Source organism: Lynx rufus, unplaced genomic scaffold (assembly GCF_022079265.1).
Source record: "Lynx rufus isolate CCGP_SWC_20201006 ecotype Redwood Valley unplaced genomic scaffold, mLynRuf1.p SCAF_19, whole genome shotgun sequence".
Lineage (NCBI taxonomy): Eukaryota > Metazoa > Chordata > Mammalia > Carnivora > Felidae > Lynx > Lynx rufus.
This window is the reverse complement of record NW_025814833.1, coordinates 5,291,999-5,319,535: the sequence shown is the minus strand read 5'-3', so window position 1 is coordinate 5,319,535 and position 27,537 is coordinate 5,291,999. Positions and strand designations below refer to the sequence as shown.

Sequence of the window (27,537 nt, the reverse complement as noted above, 5' to 3'; positions counted from 1 at the left end):
ATATCTTGGCTATTGTAAATAATGCTACAATAAACAGAGGGGTGGGTGTATCTTTTTGAATTAGTGTTTTTGGGTTTTTTTGGGGTAAATACCCAGTAGTAGAATTACTGGATCATTGTGGTAATTCTATTTTTAATTTTTTGAGGAACCTCTATACTGTTTTCCACAATGGCTGCACCAATTTACATTCCCACAAACAGTACATGAGGGTTCCTTTTTCTCCATGTCCTTGTCAACACCCGTTATTTCCTGTCTTTTGATGGGATGAGTATAAGATGATATATCATTGTCATTTTGATTTGCATTTCCCTGATGATTAGTGATATTGAGCATCTTTTCGCGTGTCTGTTGGCCATCTATATGTCTAGTTTGGAAAAGTGTCTATTCAGTTCCTCTGCCTGGATTTTTTATTGTAAGGTGACTCAAATTCTTCTAGGAAGTAGCTGGAGAACATATTGGAAATCTAGTGGATACCAGAGTCAACATTATCAGGAGCACCTATTCATCAATGAACGAAAAAATCTGAGTATTAATTTGTCATCTCAGTATACCACTATGACTCTCAAAGCTCTATGGGGATCAGTTTAAACTTTACAAACTCTACAACTACATTTACTGAATTTTATGGGGGAAATTAAATTGTATTGTCATATTTTCAAACATGGAAGGATTCACAATAGTTTCAAAATGGTCATGGGATTTAAATCAATACACTGAAAAAGATCAGAACAGGTTAAGTACAGGGAGTGCCTGGAAAAACTTTTGAGGAAGAGCTGGGTTTTCCAGTGCTCTAACACACACACACACACACACACACACACACACACACACACACAAGCTTTCTATGCTTTTCTTATACTGGAAAATCTCCTTGTATGTGCTATCCTCTTTTCCCCCAGCAACAGAGTCAGCAGGTAGGTACACTCTCTCAAGAGAAAACTCTCACAGCTCCAATTGGACACCATACATGTACAAGTGTCTCAGACTTGAGAATGCTATTGGCAGCATTATTCTACTTGTCTCACCTGGCTGGCCTGGCAGACCTGGGTCTCCTTTGCGCCCTCCTGCACCATCAAAGCCTGGGAGTCCGTTGCGTCCAGGATCTCCTGGAGGGCCAATTGGACCTATAGGGGAAGAAAACAGGTCTTCAAATATGGGTGTAATTCCATATCCAGACAGATACAGGAAACTTAAGGTCCTTCAGTGTCACTAAATTCATAATCTGGTCTTGTCTTCAATCCAGATACATGAAGGAATAGCTCAAGCCTGGGACAAACGAAACAGACAAGGATTTAGCTTTAGTTTTAAATGATCAATTTTTCTCTGCAGAGATTCCCATAGTATGGCAGTTGTGTCTCTGCCTCAGAACAAAATAGGAGTACAAGGCCTGACTTTGTTATCCGTCCCACCACAGGTGGGAGTTGTTACTGCCTGGTTCATATAGATTATGGAAAGATTGACAACCAATCACTTAATAAGTGAGAAAGACTGAAGTTAGTTTCTAGCTTTGTTTTATAATCAGAGTTGGCTGCAAGCATAGAGTCAAATGGCCAACTAGACAGGATTTAGTTTAAAAATCATGAGGTCTCACAGTGGAGAAGTGACAGTCCACCAAATTAGCTTTGTATCCTCTGGTGGTTGGAACAGAGAAAGCACCAGATCTTGAATGCATTTTCATTTCTTCACAAAATTTGTAACAACATTAACCCAATCGTTCAAATTAGAATAGCCAGAAGAACTGGCTAGGAGCGGTCAGACTTGGGGTAAAGGATAAGATTAGGGCATGAGAAATGAACATTTTCAAGAAAACAGGAGATGGGACCTGTGGCAGTCTGCTATTCTACGAGCTGTTGAGACTCCTCAGAAATGAATTCTGGCAAGTAACAGGAGAACTAGGGAAATGTTCTCAAATAGATAAAGCTTAGAAAGATGATCTGCAAAGGTACCTGGTAAGCCTTGAGGTCCTGGTAGTCCTGGTAGACCTTTTAATCCAGGCTGGCCTGGGATCCCTGGTGGACCAACATCTCCTTTGATTATAATACTCTGTCCTGAAGGACCAGGTAATCCAGGGGGACCTAAGAGGTAAAATATTCAAGTTTGAAGGTAGGAAAAAGAAAGGCCAGAAGGAATGGATGCCAAAGTGTCCTAAGGTCAGAATAAAAATTGGTGTGAAAAACACAAGTTATAGGTGTTGAAATACTGCCATGTCCAACAGAAATGTGTCTGGGAAAACTATCATCTCACCCAGAAGACTGAAAAAATAAATAATTTCCTTAGGGTCAATGGAAAAATTAGGCCTACTGTCCCTATTTTCAAGCTTTGAAGCATGACTTGGTTACTAGAAAGTCTAATCCATTACAAATCTGTGTCAGGGGAAGACAATTCTATTTCCGGACAAGTCCATTCTGATTCTAACATCATTTGCGCTTCTTGTTTATTGTGCTTGTGAAGTGTCCCACTGAACTAGTGATGGAATTTAGCACTTGTCCTATTTCAATTTACAGGAAACCTCTATAAGTCTCCAGCAAAAAGAACTATTTTCATATTGAAAATACTTCCAACTAAAAATGACTTGCTCTTGTGATCTGTTCAACTGAATACGGGAAGGTTAGTATAAAAGCCAATAAAAATCTTAGTGAAGCATTATTGTTAGCCCTGTATCCATCTTAAACTTAAAAGATCTGGTATCAATCTTACATTAGTAAATAGAGAGGTTGAGAGATGAGTAAATAAAGGGAACAATCCCTCAGTTGTTGGGGATTGAGACTCTAAAATTTTAGTTGAAAGACAGAATGCAAACATTCAAATTCCTCAATGTGTTTAAAAATCAGGTATAACTAGATCCTGGAGTAAGTCTTACCTGGGGGGCCAACAAGTCCTGGATCCCCTTCAGGGCCAGTTGAACCAGGTATTCCACTGGGTCCCTTCATGCCTGCAAAGAAGGTACATACAATGGCACAGAAAAGCGACAGGGGCCTAGCATTTACCCAGTCAAATCAGAAAATGGGTATCTTATCCCAAAGGAGTTTAAAATAAAAAGGGAACTTCAAAATATCCCTTCAAATACCTGGAAATCCTGGAACACCTGGGAGACCAGGATCTCCTTTCATTCCATTGAGACCTGGCCGACCAGGATTACCCTGAATAAACAAAATTGTTGATTTTAGAAAAGAAAATTGGAGGGGGAGAGAGTGAGGTTATATAGTATTCATATTCATTTATAGCACTGGCTCTAGAGTCAAACTTCCAAGATCCAAATCCCAATTTTGCCTCTTACTAGTCCGTGTGACCTTGAGTTGATTATTTAACCCCTTTGATTCACAGTTTTCTCACCTCTAACATAGAGAAAATAATAGTATCAACTTCATGGAGGTTTTGTGAGGATTAAATGAGATAGCTCATATTAAGTACTTAGAAAACTGATTGGCATGTAGTGTGTACTTAAGAAATGGCAGCTATTATTTTATTATCATTAACAAAGAGGTTTTTTTTTTAGTATAGCACTGAGGTGATAAGTGCTTCAGTTAGAATCACAAGTGCAAGTGCAGAAATGATAGTCTGCAAGACTTAGCAAAAAATATAGCAGGGCCTGTTACTTAATTGGGTTTGAGGGCCAGGAAAACTATGGGAAGAAGAAGAGTTGAGAGGAAGTCTAGAATGTACCTAAAGGAAGAGTAAGTGTGTTAAAATGAAACTCTTATTATTAGGAATAAAAGAGGGGCAAACATGGTACATATTAGTCCAACATGTAAGAAACAGCTTAAAAAACCAGGGCATGTTAGAAAGACATAGGATCCAGCTTGAAGAAGTTTCCAAATCCAGGATAATTTGAGCATGAAAATAGGTAATTACAGTTTAAAAAACTTAAAAATCATTAAAAAAAGAGACTTTATGAGTCCATACTAATAATAAATAAATAATACATGGAAGAGAAGGGAGGCTCTTGCTTACCAAAGGGCTGACTGGTATATGTAGAGGTAGTGCTAGAGTTAAAAAATTATCAATTTGCCACTATTCTAGTATTGGTTGGTTGAGACAAAAATCATAAATAGATTTAACTATATGGGTAAATTCTGATGATGAGCAATATATTTGCATGGTCTTAATGTGCATTCCTATAGTTTTGCTTATTAGTCACAAGGAGAAGAATAGTAACCATACAGTGGAGAAACCAGATAACAATTTGTTGGAATGATCAAAATTAAAATCACCAGTGAAGAGCAGATGGCTATTATGGGCCTAAATATCTGATGGAGGACACAACATCACTCATGTAGTATTCCAGCTTGGGATGCATAACTAGAGTGAAGAAACAGCAGACAAAAGAAGGAACATTCTATTTTTAAAAATAGAATATATTAAAATCAGCATGCACTCAGGTATTTAGTACTAAAAAAGCATGACAGTTGCAACTTATTCTCAAATGTTTATATATATACACACACACAACATACAGGGTAAAACATTAGCAACCAGTCCATCTGAATAAATGATACATGAAGGGTTTTTTTTTTACCATTCTTGGAGTTTTTCTGTAAGTTTAACGTTATTTCCAATAAAAGAATTAAAAAACATGCAAATATAAGAACTAATTTACACAAAAGAAAATGAACAGAACTTGATAATACTAGATTCATGAAATCTTGGTATCAGGCAGTAGTAGTCTTGAATCAAGTATAGAGACATGTGAACTGGAAGAACACGGGAAATGAGTGAAGAGGGAGTAAGTAGAGAATGAATAAAGAAAAGACTAAAATTTAATTCTAGCATGTGTCTAGAAGAAAAGTGGTGACATGAGGAAAAGAGGTTAGTTGCTGGAAAGCTTTAAGGACTACTTTTTTAGATCCTTTTTCTTTTTTCTGCTATAAAGCAGCCACCAGTGAGTTAAAAGACTGAGCCCAGACTGTGTTGGTCGCCAAATCTAACAATCCTCCTGAATGAATGCAAGAAACGTTAATGATTCAAAAAGAAGCATGTGACTTTCTGGGTCACTCAAACCAATGTGCAAAAGTACATGAGTACAGATGTAGGGATATGTTATTATTCCTTTTTTAAGGTGAAGACAGAAGCCTAAACTGTCTATCTGCCTTACTCATAGACACAAAGCAGAAGTGTGAAGTGGAGCTAAAATTTGAACCTAATTCTAATTTCAAAGTCTAAAATATCCCCACTCAACTCTGATTACTTCCCTGTGAAAGGTCTCATCCACATTCAATGCTCTGATATGTGTGTCTTCTTTTATGAATTTGCTTTCACTGAAAAGAAGGTTTCTCAAACCTAAACAATATACATAGCAATGACTCCAGGTAAAATATCTTCTGAGGAACTCCTTAACTATACAGTAACAAGGTTCCTTTAGTTGGAAAAAATAGGAAACTTGCCTTTTTTTTCTTCGTAATTCACTAGGGAGCCATATATACAGCCTTGACCAGTAAATACTAATAAAAATAATGCAGCTTAGAATTCTCATTTTGAATGCACACACCCACACCCCTTTCTCATCAAATATCTACCCCCATTTCCTACCTGGAGTCCTGGTGGTCCTTGATCTCCTTTCAAACCAGGCAAACCAGGTTGCCCAGGTTGGCCTGGGTTTCCTCTCTCTCCTTTAATACCTCCATTTCCAGGGAGACCCCGGGGACCTTCTGGACCTGGTAGACCTTGATAATGCACAACAAATGGCCAAATTTCAGTATAGCATAAGAGTAGTATAAAAGTCTGGCTTTTAAATTATCAGTCACCTAAATCCTATTAGTTTGCAGAATAAAATCCAGACTATATTAAAATATATAGGCCTATGATAACCCTTTCTAATATAAATTAGGCTGGGTTCTTTTTGCTATTAACACTGATTTGCAGACCATTTTAGTTTGCATTTTATTATATGTTAAATCTAATAAGATCACACTTAAAGAAAGGACCCAGGACATTATAATAAAGATTGCTTCTGTAACCCCAAGTGTTTAACTTAAGTGAAAGTAAACAAACACTATAGGGCACTGTTCTCAAATTGGAGCATATATCAGAATCCCCAGGAGACTCTGTTAAAACATATTCTTGAGCTTACCCCCAAAGTTTTGGATTCAGGAAGGCTGGGGAGGGGTCCAGGAATCTGCATTCTTACAAGTGCCCTGTAACTAAAGCTGCTGGTTTCAGACCACACTTTAAGAATTGGTACTTAGGACAATCAGGGATTCAAGAAATTTGTCTCATTGCGATTAATATCAAATTGCTATATAAGTAGTTATTTTGTAAGTAGTATTTGTAAGTGGTTTCATTCGGCTTTTATTACTATGCAATTAAGATAGTTACTTGAGCAAACTGTTTGATTTCATTTTAGTGCCATGCTTATTAATATACGGTAATATTTTAGTGTCAGAAATTCATTTAAATTATTTGTGAAGAAAAATTTTGCATATGTCTTGTGAATAAATAAAATTATTTAAAATAGGGTTTTTGCTAAGTTCTTTTCCTTATACAATATTTTTAACTTTTCATTCTAAATAAAGATATTAGGTCCATGAAGCAACCAAGGGGATCTTGTGAATGGTCACATCTTTTGTCACTAGGTGGGAAATAGCTGTTACTTACTTGCTACACAGTGATTGAAGCTAGGACTATCTAGTTCTGCCTTAAGAAATTAGTTATGAAGCACTAAGTAATGAACAGGTAAAAGCACTTACACATTTTCTCCTCTGGTTATCTTAGTGTTTCATTGGTTTCAATAAAAAATGAAAATATATAGTGATTACTTTGGAAGGAAATATCATAGGCAAATGAATTTAGAATACCTGAATTCATGCTTACCTACAGACAAAGGGTCATATTTTTGATCTGAGATAAAATTCAGACTTTAGTTCTCTTCCAATACTCCTAAGACCCAGAATCAATGACTATATTCTAACAAGGCAGCATGGCATATAGATTAAGAACTCTGGGCTCTGGAGCTAGAATGCTAGGTTGGAATCCCAGCTCCAATAATCATTAGCTGCTAGACTTTAGCAAGATTATTAATCTCTTTGGCCTCAATTTCCTCCTTTTTAAAATGGAAATAAGAATAGTACCTACTTTATCAGGTTGTACCAAGGATTAAATAAGATAATATGTATACATTATTTAACACAGTGCCTGGCACATAGTAAGAATTATGAAAGAGACTTTTAAAAATTATTATCACTATTATTACCTTCATTCTTAGTAAAACTTAAAGAACCTATCTTTGAAATATAAGCCCATTTTAAATATTTCAGCTATTTCTATGTTATTTCATATGATAACACTACTCTATCTGGCACATGAGAAAGAGGAAGCAGGTCCACAAGAGCACAATTGTTTTATCTTTAAGCAGTTTAAATTATATAGTCAGCCAAATCCAGCAACCAGAGAGACACACTTAGAAATTCCCTTCCTGATCATAAAGAAAGGGCTGGAATACTTTACACTAAAATAAACAAAGAAAAGCAATTGTTGAGTTCAAACCCCTTAGATAGGGTTTTCTAAGCAAAACTATTTGCTTTCATCCATAATGTATAATTTGGACTAGAAATCAGGTAGCAAATCATCTTATTAGGAAAAAAATAAACTGTTAATCAGCCCAACAATGACAAAGTAAGAGTAAGATCGGGAAAAAAAGGGAATCTTTTATGATTCTTTTCCCCAGGCTGAAAAGTTATCAGAATATTTGAAAAAAAAAAGTAGGCATGTTATGGGCATTGTTCTTTCTGCAATTAAAATAAGATATTGGGAAATTTACATGTTATTAATTCATACCTGCCATTCTGGAGTCCCTCAAATTTAAATTAATGATTTGCTAATGATATAAGGGACATATAGATTTTATTTTTAAAGTCCTCAACAGCTACGCTCTTCCATTTTTGAAAATAGCGACATAAACATAAATCAGAGCAATGTCAAGCAACAAACTTCAAGAAAATAATATCAATATGCAGAAATTACAAACGGGCCAGATACCTGACTGAAAATCTTAACGCAGTCTTAAAGATAACAATAAGTGTATATCCATTTAAAATTCAACATGTCTTCACGTAAGAATTACCTATTATAAACAATTGAAGCCACAAAGACCTAATGTCATTTCAAACTTGATTATAAACAACTAACATTACCTTCACCAATATGTTAAATACCAGAGCAGGTAGTATTTGAGAACAGCCCCCTTCAATGACTTCTGAGTTATAGCAAAAACAAAACAAAACAAAACAAAAACAAAAAACTGCATTTCTCTTATCACACATGCAAAACATTCAAAAAAAAAATAAAGAATTGACCAGTGAAGAGTCTAACCTTGAAAACCTGGGAAGATCAGAGTTCACCAAAGCTCAAAGATCGATGTTAGCAGTATCAGACATCACACAGTACAAAATAAGATTATGAGTTAGAAGTGGTTCACATTATAGCACAAGTTAAACAATAATCCTCTTTGCCAGCATATCTCATACCTACAGCGTAATCAGTAGGCAAACAGAACCATACAGAAGTATAGAGAGACAAACATTTTCAAATAGAGCTTATTATAGGAAATAAGCTGCTAGTTTTCATTAACTCAAAAAATGGAAAACTCTACTACAGATATCATGTTAACACTACTACCATGGCTTTCCAAAAGTTAGCATCTCAAACATTAAAGTTGGAAAGACAGTACCATTTCGCTGATAGCCTTCCATTCCCTTCATGAAGGGTTAATTTTGTATAAATGTTTAAGTTTATCTTGGCCTCTGGCTTCTCCTAGGAAAAACTCACGATGCAAACTTCTTGATATGTTCAGATTGCCTCAAAGAGGTACAGTTAACTTTAAAAGGCTCATTAGACAAAAATACAAAGATCATAGGTGACTAAATAGAGAAATTAAAATACAGGTACACAACAGCCATTACCAACTGTACTTCTATTTGCCTTCTTTGAAAATCATTCCATGTAGCCACCTTCTGATTTTTTTCATAATTCATCAAGAAGCTTTCTTTTCTGCATTATTACTTGTAACAAGTTATTCAGGGAAAAACCAATATATATATTTGTTCATCACTGAACTTTAAAATACAAAGAGCCAAATTTTCCAAAAATGTGAAGGCCGTCAGTGAAAGGGTACTTTAAAATATTTTGACATGCAATATCCTACCCCAAACCACAGAAAATATCAAATTTACTTTATTATTATTCAATGCACATATTAAATCAGTCTATTAACTATTAAAAGAAGGATCATTAAATAAAAAGATAAAAAGCCTACAAATAAGACCACTCTTGGTTAATGTTAATTAACTGTAAACACAATTTCCTTTCCTTACAAGTCTTGCTATGATTTATAAACACTGAGGTTAGCAGAGAGGATAAATTGTGCTAGAGAATTGAATCCTAGGAATTAGAAAACCTAGGATCTATTCTTGGTTCTACTATTTATATCGATGGGATTGTGGACAATTCAATCTCTCTGAGCTTGTTTTCTCACCCACATAATGCGAACAGTGTTATCTGCCCGAACCTCCCTCACAGAGTTGTTTTAAAGATCAAATTGAATTTTGAAAATATGGACCTGATATCTCCATGTACAAGGTGCTACAGGGAACACAAAGGTTAGCTAGACCCAAACTCTGTCTTTAATGAGCTTATAATAAAAGTACATTATATTATGTAAATGGTGGCATGTCACATAAATATAAAACATTATTATTACTGCCAGGTAATAAAACTTTTAAAGCATTTGGCAATTTGGAATTCAGAAAGCAAACTGATTTATGACAACAGTTTGAGAAGAGTCTGGCCACACAATTAGTTAAATATAATTCCTACCTAAGATAATTCAGAGTTTGAGTAAAGACATTTTATCTATGTGCATGCTGCATGCTATAGTAGGACCAATACAAGAATGCTTAGAAAAATGTCACTGAAATATATATTTTGGTCTGAGTAGGTAACAAGGAAAACTTCAGATTGTATCATAGCAAAACTTCTAAGATCTTAATTTCTAAGAGGTAAAATTTTAATGAGTTATATGCCAAGTCAATTTTGCACATGGAGCTCTCAAAGCATTATTTCTCAAATGACCTAACAAAGTAACTGAAAAAATAAAATAGAAAATTTAAAGTCTTGGACATAAGTGGTAATAACTAAAGATAAGCTGATGAATTGATTAGTAAATTTTAAATCCAGTTTCCATTTAAGGTTGTAGTCTTCCACTATTGCAAAGAAGAGAACACTGTAGACACTAGGTTCCAATAACTATGTAATTTACAGTACATCTGGTAAATAAGATGTCAAATTGCTTTTAAAGTAATGTGGCTACTTCCCTTTTTCTTCTTTGAATATATTCTGGTGCCTCAGAAGAAAGCAATCTTCTTCTAGCCACCACTAAAATCTGGAAGTGATCAAGGCAGCAGACGTCTATGCAAGTCAGACAGGGGGGTATTCAAAATTACTTCCAAGTATGCTTTAATTTTTCTCTTTATCATGGTGATAGTTAAATCGTATGCACTTGTCTTAATCTTTTTGATGACATCCATTTTGGAAAAACACACGAAGCAGTTAATAGGGATTGATGGAATATATGAGGTAACAAAAACAAGAGAGTGGAGGCAAGCTCCAGTTTCCTATAACTAAGAGTCTCCTAAGATGGCAGAAGCAAGTTTGCTTCATCGCTTATGTTTTTTGAAGTTTATTTATTTATTTTGAGAGAGAGAGAGAGAAGCAGAGAGAGAGAATCCCAAGCAGGTTCTGCACCATCAGCATAGAGTCTGATGTGGGGCTCAACCCCATGAACCATGAGATCATGACCTGAGCCGAAATCAAGAGTCAGACACTAAACCGACTGAGCCACCCTGGCGTCCATTTTGCTTCATCACTTATTATAACTAGAATAAAAAGTCAGATCATAAGCATTGAGCCATATAACTGCCCTTGTAGAAGGATGATGTGTGTTACTAGTAAAGCAGACACTTAACAGAAGAGCACTGGAAAGCTCTAAGTCAGATTCCCAGCTATGCCAGCGATTAACCATATGACCTTGAGCAAGCTTCTTGACATCTTTGGGCCTCTGTTTTCTCAAATGTGACAAAGATTCTCTCTTTGACTAAACTTTAGACAGGCTCCTCTGAGCCTTCTTCTCAACCTGGCCTCAATCCTTGGGCCCTGTTCTTGGTATGCTGAGTCTAGTTTTAGCAAGAATCCTGCTATGTCAGTTTAGGGAGAGTCACCCCACTGTTGATATCTGATCAAGCCCCCCATCCCCCAACCTTGATGTCTAAGTCTTTGGCCTGACTTTAGTAAGGATTCTATAAGGCAAGTTTAGCAAGAATCTACCTTCCCTTGATATTTCTTTCTAGTAATTTTTCATTCACTTATTCCCTCACTCTGCTGGTTGACCATAAATCCCCATTTTTCTTTGTTGTATTCAGAATCGAGCTCAGTCTGTCTCCCCTAATGCAACTGTCGGTGCCCTACTGCAACTGTCTTAAGTAAAACTTGTATTGCTATCTTTAACAAGTGCCTGGTGAATAATATCTGTTTGAAAAGTGTAAAACTTAGGTCTCTTCTACATCAGATACTCTGGCTGTATGAAATTATGGGTCTGCGGAAGGAATTAAGTAGCAAGTAGGAGTAAGTTACTGGGGAATCAGTTCAGATAGAGATAGATGGCTTCCTAAAAAGAAACTTGAAAAATCATGAATTTTAAATTTCTAGCCGTTCCCAGTAGTCAGAACTCAGGAATACACTTTCCCCCTTGTAGTTCCTCCTTAGAAATTTGAAAAGGCCTATTTATCTTGAAATAACAAACACATTCAGATATTTGTGGTTCTTTTTACTCCTATTAGGGTAACATCTTTCACTATGAATCAGCAATTTTCCATTGGACAACTTCTGGCAATTAACTGTTCTTTGGTGTGTACTGTTTTTATATGTATGGTTGAAACAAGATTAAGAGGTTTCTATTCTGTGCTGGTTGTAAGGAAATTTTTTTTACTCCATACCTATTAGTCCATTTTCATAGCAGTAGAATTTAGAACTTTGTGACAACCCAAAATGTGAAGATGAGATGATTTGAAAAATTACAAGAGTTGTGGCAAGTCAAGAACTGTGAATTTGCAGGATCTGATAACACGAATTTGCAGGATCTTAAAAAAGAATGCCTTTTCAAGGATGTGGAGAAAGGGGAATCCTCCTGCACCATTGGTGGGAATGCAAATTGGTGCATCCACTCTGGAAAACAGTATGGAGGTTCCTCAAAAAGTTAAAAATAGAACTACCCTATGATCCAGCAATTGAACTACTAAGTATTTACCTAAAAAATATAAAAATACTAATTCAAAGGATCCATGCACCCTGATGTTTATAGCAGTATTATCTATAACAGCTAGATTATGGAAACAGCCCAAATGTCTATCAACTGATGAGTGGATAAAGATGTGGTGCATGTGTGTGTGTGTGTGTGTGTGTGTGTGTGTGTAATGGAATATTACTCAGCAATCAAAAAGAATGAAATCTTGCCATTTGCAATGATGTGGACAGAGCTAGAGAGTATAATGCTAAGAAAAATAAGTCAGTCAAAGAAAGACAAATACCATATGATTTCACTCCTACGTGAAATTTAAGAAACAAAACAGACAAGCAAAGAGAAAAAAAAAGAGAGAGAGGTAAACCAAGAAACAGACTCTTAACTATAGAAAATAATTAGATGGTTATCAGAGGGGAGGTGGGGTGGATGGGTGAAATAGGTCATGGGGATTAAGGAATGTACTTGATGTGATGAGCACTGTGTGCTGTTTTTAAGTGTTGAATCACTAAATTGTATCTGAAGCTGATATTACACTGTATGTTAACTAATGGGAATTTAAATTAAAACTTAAAAAAAAGAATACCTTTGTGAAGGATGGCTCAATTTCATTTACATTAACAGATATAAAACAAAAATAAGAAATACACTCTACTCTGAAGGTAAAAGTAAAATATCATACAATACACTTTTGGGTACTATAAATTTTTGGCTAAAAATGACAAAAACATCTGAATTTTAAAATGTTAAATTAATGTTCCTAACTAGGTAATTTTGGGTTACTCCAATAGACAGAAACATTGGAGTCTACAAGTTCCTTTCAAGTTTCAGAGATAGACCAACATGTAAGAACTGAATTGGCATATATGCTCTTAAAATACATCCAAACACTTGAAAGCATTAGGTACAGATATATATGTGTATTATATGTGTATATATATATATATATGTGTGTGTGTGTGTGTGTACACATATATATCTGTACCTATATATAGAGAGGGAGAAAGAGAGAATTATATATACACACATATACATATATATACATACACGTATATATGTATAACTATATATACACACATACATATAAATATATATAAAAATATAAAAAAGTTTCAAAGTTCATGCAGTTACTACTTTGGAGTTAAAGAGCTAACCTGTAGGACCTGGGTAGGGATCAAAGTTCACCAAGGCCCAATGTCATCATTAACGGAAAGGAAAAATATCAAAATTGTTAGCAATATCAAGAAACTAAAGCATCACACTAACTTCTTTCAAGTTAAACTTTAATTCAATAAAAGAATACTATGAAAGTTCATATTCATGCATCTGTATACAAACCAAATTATTACCAGTTAGCATCAGCACTAAAATAAAAACAGCACATGTGACATATTTTGAAAGGCAAAAAAAATCATTTTTATAATAACCATTACCAATGAGTTCAGACAAAAACAACCAATTCTATGATCAATTAGGTTTAAAACTCCATTTTAATTTGTAGTTTATGAACAAATGAGAAGTCACAAACTACTCATCAGGTAAGTGTTCTTCTTCCTACTATTTTTGTTATTATTTCTTTGGAAACTAATTTTTTTAAGCACCTTTGTGACTAATGTCTTTATGTTGACAGTAATGTTCAACAGTGACCTTCATTACTAGTAAAGAACAAATAACCAGAGTGCTGATTAAAATGTAAAAAAATGATAATAGTTTGGTTTATTTTATAATTATTGCATGCATATCAAGCAAGATATTTGTGTCAACTCTTTACATGTAAGAGTTAATATGGCTGAGGAGAATTTCACTGGTTGTCTTAAATAGTGAAAACAAGGTAAAACTCTAAACACCTTGTATAAACAATCAAGTCAGATCAGATCAAATCTGGTTTTGAAAATGACCTTCTGAACAAAGTATGTGATCCCATTTGATTCATGTTTTCAGAGCATATCTTATTAAAATTAACTCCAATCACTTCAGAGTTTATCATAATTTAAATGGAAATTTTCATTTTTAAGTACATTAAAAAATGAGCCAGACTTTCAAAGGATAAAAGGACAACTGTTTTGTTTCTTTAACCTTAGATTTCTCTTATTATTTTAAATCACAAAGGCCAAATTTTTAATTACCTGAAATATAAAAATTGAATATCAAGTCCCAAAAATCTGTTAATAATCTATCACCAGTGATTGGGCTCAGCGACATTAATCCCAGATGAGTACAAGCATTCCAAACTTAGCAAAATGAAGTGACACAGCACATACACAAAATGAAAAGTGAAACTTTGGATGCAAAATTGAGGCTACTAGAGCAGTTAACATAAGACAAATGAGGTATAGACATGAAGTTGGTATGAAGAGATGGCTATTCAATTTAATCATGCTGTGATGTTGAGGATAAATTTGATTGCCTAGTTCCTAGAGAAGATAAAATTTTTTTATTGTGCTTGGTGACATTGGCTGATCATATGACAGAACCATAGCAACACTTTTGGTATGAACCACAAGCATCTATGGGGTGACCACTAAAATGATTTCTGTGATGACATGCTGAGAAGCTCACATTAAAAATGCAGAGGGCATTTTGCTGCCAGGTTATCAGTATAGCTTTATGTTTAATAAAAAGACTAATAAATCCACAATTTTCTTTTTTCTTCCATGTTGATTTGTTTTAGTTCAACTTTATGTAAATGATGAAAGGCATTAATGAAGAGAATGATTAGATGCCAGAGAAACAGATGGAGCTAGGTATAAAACAAGCTATTTACTTGTAAGATGTTCTTAGATTATAGATTCTAAAGTCCCAAAGACTGAATAACCTGCCAGCAAAATGAAATAAATTAACTAATAAATAGACCATTCCCCCACCACTCATGTACATACCTGGTCTCCCAGGAGGACCTTGGGGCCCAGGGTCGCCTTTAGGGCCTTCCAGAGCTGGACCTGGAGAACCAGGAGGGCCTGGGGGACCCTGCACACCAGGAAAACCCTGAAAGCCTGGTTCTCCCTTTGGACCAGGAAGTCCAGGGTTTCCTGGAATGCCAGGTAATCCTCCATCACCCTTTTGACCTATGAAAGCAAAGTGACATTAGGGAACACATTAAATGATATTGAGTATTAGGCTTGCCTGTAAGGCTAAATCTATTCATTCTTATTAGAACAAGTAATAGAATGTGCTAGGGTCATTTCTATCTCCTGCCAAATCCCTAACCCATTAAAAACATTCTTTTTATTAAACATATTAATCTGTTATAAGAAATATTTATTAGAGTATGTATAGAAATATAAAAACAATTACAGCTTGGATCCTGAAAGATACCCTTTGTATTAGGGCACAAAGCAATGATCACATGATCAGTAGCTGTGAGAAAATAAAAAAATAAAAAACTAGAGAAGTTTAAAGTATTGGCATGAATAGGTTAGAGATGGCTGGAGGAAATTCCTTAAACAAATATTTTGAGACTAATTTTGAGACCAATGAAGACGTGGATATTCAGCGGCTGCTGTGTGTCTCTGAAGACCATTCTATCCAAAATTTAGAATCCCAATCTAAACAAACTGTTCTCAACATTTTTTATACACCACCAACATGCCTGAAAGTGATATAACAGTGGCACATTAAAGTAATAATTTTCACATTGGGATCATGGGAAGGATATAGGAATTTCTATGAGGTATGTCTGTGGTTTGAAAAAAGCCCCCATAGAATAGCCAATGGTCCTTTCAGAAAATAAACAGGCATACCTGTACACACATTCAGTCATTCATTTAATTCTCTGGTGCTTACAATGAAAGTAAGAACAAGTGCAAGAAAGTAGATGTATATGTGCACACTCAAAATGCAAGATGTATATTAATATGGAGTTTTCAATTTTTATTATTGGTACATATTCCTACAAAGTTTCCTTATATTACCTTGGTTTTATTTCCATGGGGATAAAAGAGTGGTAGTTTTTTTTTCCAACTGAAAGACCTTTTTTAAAATTTTATTTATTTATTTATTTTGCAAGAGAGACAGAGAGAGAGAGAGAGACAGAGAGAGACAGAGAGAGAGAGAGAGGGAAAGGGAGAGAGAATCCCAAGCAGGCTTCTCGCTGTCAGGCTGTTTGCACAGAACCCAACGTGGGGCTTGATCTGAATCATGAGATCATGACCTGAACCAAAGTCAAAAGTCGGATGTTTAACCGAGCCACCCAGGTGTTCCCTGGCTGAAAGATTTTTAAAACATTTAGTGAAATCTACTTCTTCGTGCAAATGTGCTTTATATCATTTCCTCAGCAGTTATTGATGAAAGTAATGAAGAGATGTCTATATGTTAATTTCTTTAAGAATGCATTTTTATATAGCACAATTCTTTATACTAAATTCTTAATTAAGAACTGCTTTAAGATAGAACTTGAGCTTTGAGTTTTCTGGGATTGTATGTGCATTTTATAACAGCAAATGGTGAAGATTGAAAATTAAGTGTGCTGGAACATATTCTCTTTATATGGACTGATTTAGCATGTTTTATTAAAGTTTACCAGAAAGTCCTGGAAGTCCAGGGGGTCCTGGGATTCCAAAGCCTGGTTGACCTGTCAGGGAATAAACCAAAAACTCTCAAATAGATAATAATAAATGAAACAAGGACAATTTTTTTAGGACCATTCAGGTTTTTACTAAGTGCTACTACATATATGAACCATGCAGAAGATTTATCTCCAACATGCAATCACAATTCTAACATGAGAAAACTGTATAAAATATATTTTACTTGTGATAAGTGTTAAATACATCTTTACATATTATACATATAATATATATAAATGGATAATATATATAAATGGAAAATAGATTGCATAGTGAAACGAGGTCATCCAGAGAAGTTGAAAAAAGTTGGGTAACTTCTTCACATGAAAAACTTGGAAAGAAAGTATATGGAGTTTTTCATAAGAAGGAGGCAACCTGATGGATAAATGTGAAGTAATATTCTCAGTACAGAGTGCAAGAAGGTAATTAGGAAGAGAAAAGTGTGTAGTAGCTTAGAGGTTAAGAAAGAAGATATAAGTTGATTGTGGAGAAAAAAGGGCAAAAGTTAAAGAAGACAAAGAAGAAATTAGAAAATTAGGAACAATGAATAAATATGGCACCTGGTTCACCCTTCTGTCCAGCTGGGCCAGGGATACCATCTTGACCCGGACTGCCTTTTTCACCTGGAGGCCCTGGTGGCCCAGGACGACCACCACCACCTAAAACAGAGTACAGCAGGTTTCACCTATCTTCCCAATTCCATTTCCTTCCATATTCCCCATTCTTTCCATACCAGCTTCAAATAGTTCTATCCAAATGACCACAAAGTACCTCTGAGACACCCCTTTAAACCACAAAATCTTGTGAAAAAGAGGCATTAAAAGAATAAAAGCTAATGAGAATAAGAGCCTTATTCATTCAGTACCCAAAATTTTCAGTTTCTCATTTTAATCTAGCTGTAGAATATCAAGGAGAGCAAGGTGTGGGAGTGGAACAGGGTGCATTATAGGCCTCAGATGGGGCCATGAGGAGTAATTTGCTTTAGAATGCAGCAAACAAACAACAGTGCTACACCTCGCCATTCTAAAAAATACGAGAGTTTCTACTATTGTAGGATACTTGAAATAACTCTCCCTGGAAAGAGCCCCTCAAATAAGGTTCCAAAGTAATAATTTTAAGTAACTTTTATTAAGAGTTGTTCAGTTTGTGCCTAACGAATGATACTAAATAAGTGAATTATCACCATGTTTCCTTGTCTTAAAAATGTTCACAACTCCCAGAAATGATCTGACTTTCTCAAAATGAGTATGAGCCTTAGTTTTACAGAACAACAAATCCTTAGGTTTCATGCTTACCTACAGGACCAGGTTCTCCTGGAAGGCCAGGGTTCCCAGGAGGACCACTAATACCTTTTGGTCCAGGAAGTCCTGGGGTTCCTAAAGTAGAGTTCAATTTAATAATAAAAGAAAATCTGCATTGTGTTAAGAATTACAACTCAAACTCACAATTTATAGTATTAGCAAAAAAACAGTGAATAGGAAAAAAAAGAAAGATGCTGATGTTTGTAATATTTTTAAGAATAATTATAAGTTTTAAACTTATTTATCCAAGCATGGCATTATTATATATTCATAATAAAAATAATTACCACAACATTACAGTAGTAGAATTGATAGGATTCTATTGTATGAATATACCAATTTTTTAATCCATTCATCTACTGTCAGCCATTTGGGTATTTGTCAGACATTTGTCAGGTTTTATGTATTACGAATATCTATCTTTATGGAAACCTGGTCTACTTCCAGTTTTTAGCTATTATGAAGTAACACTGCTATGAATAGTTCTGGACCAGTATTTTTGTGGACATGTCTTAACATATCTTGGGTAAATACCTAGATAGGAATGGAACTGCTGAGTCAGAGTAGGTATATGGTGTGTCTTATAAAAAAACAAAAAACAAACAAACAAAAAAACAACCTGCCAAACCATTTGACGCTCACAGCAATGTTTGGGAATTCTAGTTGCTCCAGATCCTTGTACAACATATGGTGATATCAGTTGTTTTAATAATAACCATGCTGATAGGAATAAACTGCTACTTCATTGTGGTTTTAGTTTGCATTTCTCTAATAGCTGATAATACTGATCACCTTTTCATGTGTTTATTGGCCATCCACATATCTTCTTTTGTGAAACATCTTTTCAAAGTTTTCCCCATTTAAAAAAAGTGGACTGTTTATCTTGCTATTATTGAATTGTAGAGGTTCTTTATATATCCCAGATATCAGTCATTTGTCAGATACATGTTTTGTAAGTATTTTCTCCTAGTCTGTGGCTTCCCTATGCATTTCCTTAATGATGTCTTTTGATGAGCAGAACAGAAGATCTCAGGAGCAATTGAATATCTGTATGGAAAAAAATGAACCTTGACCCCTACTTCATACCATAAAAATATTTTTATTTGAGACAAACCAAACCTAAATATAAAAGCTTAAACATTAAATGTTACAAAAAAAAATAAAAGGATATTTCCATAAACCCGAATAGGAAAATATTTGTTGAATAATTCAGTATACAAAAAGCACTAACTATGAAAGAAAATTAATAAACTGGACTTTATTAAAATTAACAACTTTTGTTCATCACACAACAGCATTGAGAATGAAAGGCAAATTTGAGACAGAAAGAACATACTTGTAATACATGTATCTGACAAAGACTCAGATCCAGAATATATAAAGAAGGGCTCTGAATCAATTAGAAGAAAAGGGCAAACAACCCAATAAATGTGAGCAAAAAACATGGAGCAAGCATTTCAAAAAGATGCTACCCAAATGGTCAATAAGTATATGGAAAGGTGTTTAACATTGTCATTCATTTAAAAACTGTAAATGAAAACTTCAATGAGACGCTTCTTTTTGTATGTTAGCTAACTTGACGATAAATTATATTAAAATAAATAAATACATTTGAACATCTAATGTTGAAAAAAAGACCCCCTATGTACTCACCAGAATAGCTAAAATTAAAAGACTGACAATACCAAATGAGGTGAGGACATGGACAACTGGATATTTCACAACACAAAGTACTAACCACAATATAAGCACGACAAGCCACTAGAAGCCACCCAGGAACATTTCAAATGTTGCAGGTTGGACTATAATTTATAAAACCACTTTGGACAACTAGCTAAAAGCTAAAACTTCCTTCCTAGTAGCAGGAAAACTATTAAAGCTAAATGTCTACCTACTCTATGATTCAGTAATTCTACTACTAAGTTACTAAGAGAAATGAGTATATATGTCCATGAAAAGACACGTCAAAGAATGTTAATAGCATCTTTTTTTAATAGTCCCAAACTGGAAACAGCCTGAAAGTCCTTCAACAGGAGAATGGGTAATTGATTATTATGTATTTATTCAATGGAAGGTTACAGAGCAATTATAAAAAAACAAACTACTGACACATGCAACAAGATAAATGAATCTTACAGACATAAGTGGAAGAAGCCAGACACAATGATATATACTGTATGATTCCATTTATATGAATTCCCAAAACAGGCCAGATTAATTGATGGTGATAGAAATCATAGCAGTGGTTACCTTGGCAGGGGTGGTTTCACTGTGAAGAGGCATGGGTAAACTTTATGGGGTGCGGGAACTATTTTGTATCTTGATATGTATGGTGGGTGTATACACACACACACACACACACACACACACACACACACACACCCCGGTGAAAACTCATCTATAGTCTTGCATATAGTCTTGTATATTTTACTCTACGTTATACTTCAATAGAAGGTTAAGGAAAAGATAACCAAAGGCCCACTCCATCCATGCCACTGTGAAATCCAAAAGACAAACAAACGAACAAATCAAATACAAGCATAAACAGAGAAGATAGTATAACAATCTAGTTTAGGCTACCTACTTGACTATAGTGCTAAGTCCCTTTGCTTTCATGACTCAGTTGTTGTCATATAAATGAACTGAACAACTGTTCTACCACTGTGTTCCACCCAAGTGTGTGCCTGAGTACAACTTTCTAAGAGAGTCAGCAGCAGGCTAAGGTTTGATAGTGTACATTATCACCTACAAAAAGTCAGGCTTCTTAATTGACTTGTGGCTAACAGTCAAAGGTTGAAAAATGCTCTACCAAACAGTCTCTCTGCTCACAGGATATTGTCCTACTGAGTTGGTAATACTCATTCTCATTTTATACAGAAATAAATTTGGGCAAAGAGAAGATAAAGAGGTAGTTCAAGATTATGTTGCTAGTCAGTGTCTGATTGGGAAATAGAAATCTGTCAAATAAGAAGTTGCTCTGCAACACAGGTTATACTATATAAGGAAGGATATAAGGAAGCATTCAAGAAAAGGTATATTACCAGGGAATCCAGGAAGGCCTGGATGTCCTTTTGCTCCAGGGGTCCCTGGTAATCCAGGCAAACCAGTATCTCCCATAGAACCTTTGATTCCCGGGTTTCCTGGATATCCGGGCAGACCAGGTTCACCCTAAAGCCATGAATAAGAAGATAAAACTGAGTCTCTACATGACTTAGATTGTATAACAACATAACATTATTTATAAAGCTTTTATTATATGTCAGTCACTCTGCTAAGTGCTTTACAGAAAGTGCTTTCTTTAATCACTTGTAGAAATTTAACTTGAAAATGCTTTGTTTAATCATCACAACAGATCTTTGAGTTAGGCTTTATCATCTCCATTTATAAATGAGAAAACTGAATCTTGGAGAACTCAAGTGCCTAATGTCTCTAGCAAGTGGCAAAATTAGAATTTGAGCCAAGGTCTGTTAGACTCCAGAGATCATGCTATTTCCACAATATGTAGATGTATTTTCTCATTAATCCCTAACAATCCTATAAGAAATACACTATTATTATCCCATTTTACAGAGTTGCAACTAATAAGTTGTGGAATCTGCATTTGGATCCAGATAGTCTCATTTGAACCTTTGATCATTATCCCTACTATGCTAAAATGGAATTCACTGCTTACAATAAGCATGTCAAACAGTGGTTACAAGTAGGTTCTACTGCAAAAAGTAAACTTAGTCCACACATACATACGTCTATCAAATCTTCAGTGAACATCTGAAATCTCATATATTCCATGAAGCTTTCCAGAACAAAGAAAGCTCATGCTAAGAATGTATGGCAGGTTCTTATTCTGTCAAATCAATAATGGCTTCACATATGCATGTCTTGACTCTTCAACAACACTGAACATTTCTCTGTGGTTAAAGACAACTCATATGTAACCATTTTTGGTTAGTGAACTTTTGCACTATGTTTCCTTCTAATAGAGTCTAAGAATTCATATCCACTTTCACAATTAAAACAAGTTTTTCCCAATAACAATGAGAACATGCTATAACTAAGTCTACCAGTGTCCACTGCTCTGCTCATGAATATCATGACCTCTCCAACAAAGTGTCAGTGTTCAACATCATCTACTGAATACCTCCTTCTCCATTTAGTGCTTATGCTTGTCTAGGTGACTAAGATCATCTATTTGTGACTCAAATGATTCTGCATTATGGTAAAAGCTTTTTCAACTAATTCCTTTTCTCCTTACAACCCCACTGGGCTGGAAATATATGTATTTTGGTCTGAACTTCTATAAATCAAACATCTGGCACATTTTTGCACACATAATACTATACAATTAAATTTTGGATTAAACTGGTTCCATCTTAGGTATTTACACAGAAAAACTTTGAATAAAATACCATAATTCTTCTTACTATTCATGAACCAATGACATTTATATATCAAAATAAAAAGCATGAAGAATATTCCAATCATTTGCTAATGGCAAACCTTAAAGGCAGTACATGAGCACTTGATGATTTATGATAAAGTATGTGAAATTCTACAATCTATAATTTCAACCAGCACTTGGTTCCCCCCTACAATTCTTTTCACCACTCTATGACCCTACTTTTAATTCTAAAAGGAAAGTAAATGTTTTACCAGGGCTTTTGAAAAAGACTAAAAGTTGCTAGTTTAAGTTTTATCTAAATTCTTATTATTCACAAACTTGCAGAGAAAACAATGAGCTTAAAAACTGTTTTTGTATTCAAAAACATACTGGACAAAAATCCTGTAAATCACTCTGAGAAGATTTTATTACAAAACAGAAGCAAGACATGACTCGAATAGACTTAAACCACAATTATCTACATTTCTTCAAATGTCATTCCTTGATATAGTTCTTTTTCATTTAGACAAAATTGACATATAACCTTATATTAGTTTCAGGTGTACAACACAATTTGATATTTGTATATATTGTGAAATGATCACCATAATAAGTCTAGTTAACATCAATCACCATAGTTACAAATTTTTTTGTTCTTGGGATAAAAACCTTTAAAGTTTACTCTCTTAGCAACTTTCAATATACGACACACTATTAACTATAGTCACTGTGTTGTACGTTATAAGTTTGTACTTTTTAACCTCCTTCATGCATTTTACCCACTCTCCAATGCTCCATCCCCATCTCTGGCAACCACAACTTTGTTCTCTGTATTTATTAGCTCATTTTGAAAAAAAATTGTCTATTTTTAGATTCCACGTACAAGTTAAATCATAGGGTATTTGTCTTTCTCTAACTTATTTCACTTAGCATAATGGCCTCAAGGTCCATCCATGTTGTCACAAATGGCAAGACTTCATTCTTTTATATGGTTCAATAATATCCCATTGTATATATATATCCCATATTTTCTTTATTCATTTAATCCCATATTTTCTTTATCCATTCATATACCAATGGACACTTGATTTGCTTCCACATCTTGGCTATTGTAAATAACGCTGCCACGAACAGAGGGATGCATATATCTTTTCAAATTAGTGTTTTCATTTTCTTAGATAAATACCCATGGTACTTCTATTTATATTTTTTTGAGGAACCTCCATACTGTTTTTCATAGTGGCTGCACCAATTTACATTCTCACCAACAGTGCACAAGGATTCCCTTTTCTCCCCATCTTGCCAACACTTGCTGAAATGTGTCTTTTTGATAGTAGCCATTTTACCAGGTGTGAAGTGATATCTCATTTGTTTTATTTATTTATTTATTTATTTATTTATTTATTTATGTATTTATTTATTTAGAGAGAGGTAGGGGGAAGAGCAGAGAGAGAAGAGAGAGAGAATCCCAAACAGGCTCTGTGCTGTCAGCACCAACTGACCCAGTCCAGTGCTGGATCTTAAGAACCTAATCGTGAGATCATGACCTCAGTCGAAATCAAGAGCTGGATGCTTAACAGACTAAGCCACCCAGGTGCCCTCATGGTGGTTTTGATTTGCATTTCCCTGATTATTAGTGATTTAAGTACCTTTTCATATACCTGTTGGTCATTAGTATGCCTTCTTTGGAAAAATGTCTATTCAGTTGCTCTGGTAATTTTTAGCTGTATTCTTTGTTTCATTTTTAGTATCGATTGTATGAGTTCTTTGCACAGTTTGGATATTAACTCCTTATCGATATATGACTTGCAAATATTTTCTCCCATTCAGTAGGTTGCCTTTTCACTTGATGATTTCCTTTGCTGTGCAGATCAGTTTGATGTAGTCCCACCTGTTTATTATGCTTTTGTTGCCTTTGCTTTTCAAAACACAAGAAAAACATCACCAAGATGAAGGTCAAGGAACTTGCCTGTTTTCTTCTAGTTTTATGGTTTCAAGTTTTACATTTAAATCTTTAACCCATTTTCAGTTAATTTTTGTATATGGTATAAGGTAGTAGTCTAGTTTCATTCTTTTGCCTATGGCTGTAGGTTTTCCCAACACTATTTATTAAAATGACTGTTTTCCACATTGTATAATCTTGCTTCATCATAAATTAATTGACTATATTTGTGTGGGTTTATTTCTGGGTTCTCTATTCTATTCCACTGACCTATGTTTGTTTTTATTCCAATACCATATTGTTTGGATTACTACAGCTTTGTAATATAGTTTGAAATCAGAGAGTGTGATACTTCCAGCTTTGTTCTTTGTCAAGATTGCTTTGGCTATTCAAAATCTTTTGTGGTTCTATACAAATTTTAAGATTGTTTATTTCTTTGAAAATACCATTGGGATTTTGAAAAGGATTGCAATGAATCTATATATTGCTTTGGGTAATATGAAAATTTTAACAATATTAATTATTCCAATCCATGAGCATAGAATATCTTCATATTTGTGTCTTCAATCTTTCGTCAATGTCATCATTTTCACAGTGTAGGTTTTTCATCTCCTTGGTTAAATTTACTCCTAAGTATTTTATTCTTTTTAATGAAATTCTAAAGGAAGTGTTTCCTTAATTTCTCTTTCTGATAGTTTGTTGTTAGTATATAGAAATACAACAGATTTTTGAATGCTGATTATGTACTCAGTGACTTTCCTGAATTATTTAAATAGCTCTAACATTTTTTGTTGGAGACTTTAGGGTCTTTTATAAATATAAGTATAATGTATAAATATACATACATATGTATACATATATTTGTCTGCAAATAGTGACAGCTTTTACTCCTTCTTTTCCAATGTGGATATCTTTCATTGCTTTTTCTTGCTTTCTTGCTCTAGCTAGGATTTCCAATGCTATCTTAAATAAAAGTGGCAAAAATGAGCATCCTTGTTTTGTTTCTAATCTTAGAGGAGAAACTTTCAACTTTTCACCATTGAGTATGATGGTAGCTGTGAGCTTCTAATATATGACCCATATTATGTTGAGGTAAATTCCTCTGTACCCACTTTGTTGAGTTTTTATCATAAATGGATGTTAAATTTTGTCAAATATCTTTCCTACATCTATTGAGATGATCATATGATTTTCATCCTTTATTTTGTTAATGTGATGTATCATATTGATCGATTTGTAGATGTAAACCATTCATGCATCTCTGGAATAAGTTTCACTTGAGCATGGTATATGGTCCTTTTAATTGCTGTTGTATTGTTTCATTTACTTTGTTAATATTTTGTTGAAGACTTTTGCATCTGTTTATTAGGTATACAGGCCTGTAATTTTTTTGCTTTTTTTTTTTTGTGGTGTCCTTATCTGGTTTAGGTATCAGTGTAATGCTCATAAAATGACTTCAAAAGTGTTCTCTCTTCTTCAATTTTTTGGAAAATTTTGAGAAGGATATGTATTAAATCTTCTTTAAGTGTTTGGTAGAATTCATCCGTGAAGATGTCTAGCTCTGGACTTTACTGGGAGGTTTTCTTTTTTTCCTTCTTTTTTGATTACTGATTCAATCTCTTTACTAGTAATTGGTTTATTCAGATTTTCTAATATTTCTTGATTCAGTCTGGGAAGGCTGTATATTTCTAGGAATTTATTCATTGCTTCTAGGCTCTCCAATTTGTTGACATATAATTGTTCATAATAGTATTTTATGATCTTTTGTATTTCTGTGGTATCAGTTGTAAATCCTTCTTTCATTTCTGATTTTATTTATTTAATTTACTTATTTGAGCCCTCTCTTGGCGAGTCTAGCTAAAGGTTTGTCAATTTTGCTTATCTTTTCAAAGAACCAGCTCTTAGTTTCACTGATCTTTTTTTTATGTCTTTTTAGTCTCTATTTTATTTATTTGTACTTTGACGTTTTAAATTTCCTTCCTTCTAACTTTGAACTGCATTTGTTTTTCTTCTTCTAGTTCCTTTAGGTATAAATTTAGTTTGAGATTTTTCTTGTTTCTTGAGGTAGGCCTGTATCACTATGAACTTTCCATTTAGAACAGCTTTTCCTTCACATCATATATTCTGGTAAGCTGTATTTCCATTTTCACTTTTCTCAAGGTGTTCTTTAATTTCTCCTTTGATTTCTTCATTGGCCCACTGGTTGTTCAGTAGCATGTTGTTTAATCTCCACTTATTTGTGTTTTTTTTTTCATTTTTTGTTGTAATTGATTTCAGTTTCATGCCACTATGTGGCATTCAGAAAAGATGCTTGATACGATTTGAATCTTCTTAAACTTATTGAGACTTGTTTCATAGCCCAACATATGAACTACCTTGGAGAATGTTCCATGTGCATTTGGGAAGAATGTGTATTCTGCTGCTTTGGGATGGAAAGTTCTATATATATTAAGTTCATTTGGTGTAATTTAAGGTAGATGTTTCCTTATTGATTTTCTGTCTGGATAAACTATCTACTGATGCAAGTGGTATATTGAAGTCCCATACTATTATTATATTGCTGTCAATTTCTCCCTTTGGGTTTGTGAATATTTGCTTTATTTATTTAGGTGCCACTGTGTTGGGTGCATAAATATTTACAAATATTATATCCTCTTGTTAGAGTGGTCGCTTTATCGTTATGTAATGCCCCTGTCTTTTAATACTATCTTTCTTTTAAAGTCTATTTTCTGTGGTATAAGTATAGCTACCCTAGTTTTCTTTTGGTTTCCATTTATTTTTTTTTAATTTTTTTTTTACATTTATTTATTTTTGAGACAGAGAGAGACAGAGCATGAACAGGGGAGGGGCAGAGAGAGGGGGAGACACAGAATCGGAAGCAGGCTCCAGGCTCTGAGCCATCAGCCCAGAGCCTGACGCGGGGCTCGAACTCACGGACCTCGAGATCGTGACCTGAGCTGAAGTCGGACGCTTAACCGACTGAGCCACCCAGGCGCCCCTGGTTTCCATTTATGTGGAGTATCTTTTTTCCAACCCTTTACTTTCCGTCTCTGTGTGTCCTTACACAT

General features: G+C 34.5%; 1 protein-coding gene across 2 annotated transcripts in view; it reads right to left on the bottom strand.

Annotated features, from left to right (window-relative positions):
* The window catches only part of COL4A5 (collagen type IV alpha 5 chain), a 260,757-nt gene that overhangs the window by 8,681 nt on the left and 224,539 nt on the right, over positions 1-27,537 (bottom strand). The window contains exons 37-48 of one of the 2 annotated variants that reach the window (XM_047081902.1): positions 21,191-21,317; positions 18,144-18,224; positions 17,409-17,507; positions 16,803-16,853; positions 15,163-15,348; positions 13,438-13,446; positions 8,305-8,313; positions 5,527-5,660; positions 3,068-3,140; positions 2,861-2,932; positions 1,947-2,075; positions 1,026-1,124 (exon numbers count right to left, since the gene is read on the bottom strand). In XM_047081902.1, coding sequence (XP_046937858.1) covers positions 1,026-1,124; positions 1,947-2,075; positions 2,861-2,932; positions 3,068-3,140; positions 5,527-5,660; positions 8,305-8,313; positions 13,438-13,446; positions 15,163-15,348; positions 16,803-16,853; positions 17,409-17,507; positions 18,144-18,224; positions 21,191-21,317 — 1,069 coding nt within the window. The remainder of the gene's footprint in view (positions 1-1,025; positions 1,125-1,946; positions 2,076-2,860; positions 2,933-3,067; positions 3,141-5,526; positions 5,661-8,304; positions 8,314-13,437; positions 13,447-15,162; positions 15,349-16,802; positions 16,854-17,408; positions 17,508-18,143; positions 18,225-21,190; positions 21,318-27,537) is intronic. The other variant, XM_047081901.1, reaches the window with a different exon arrangement.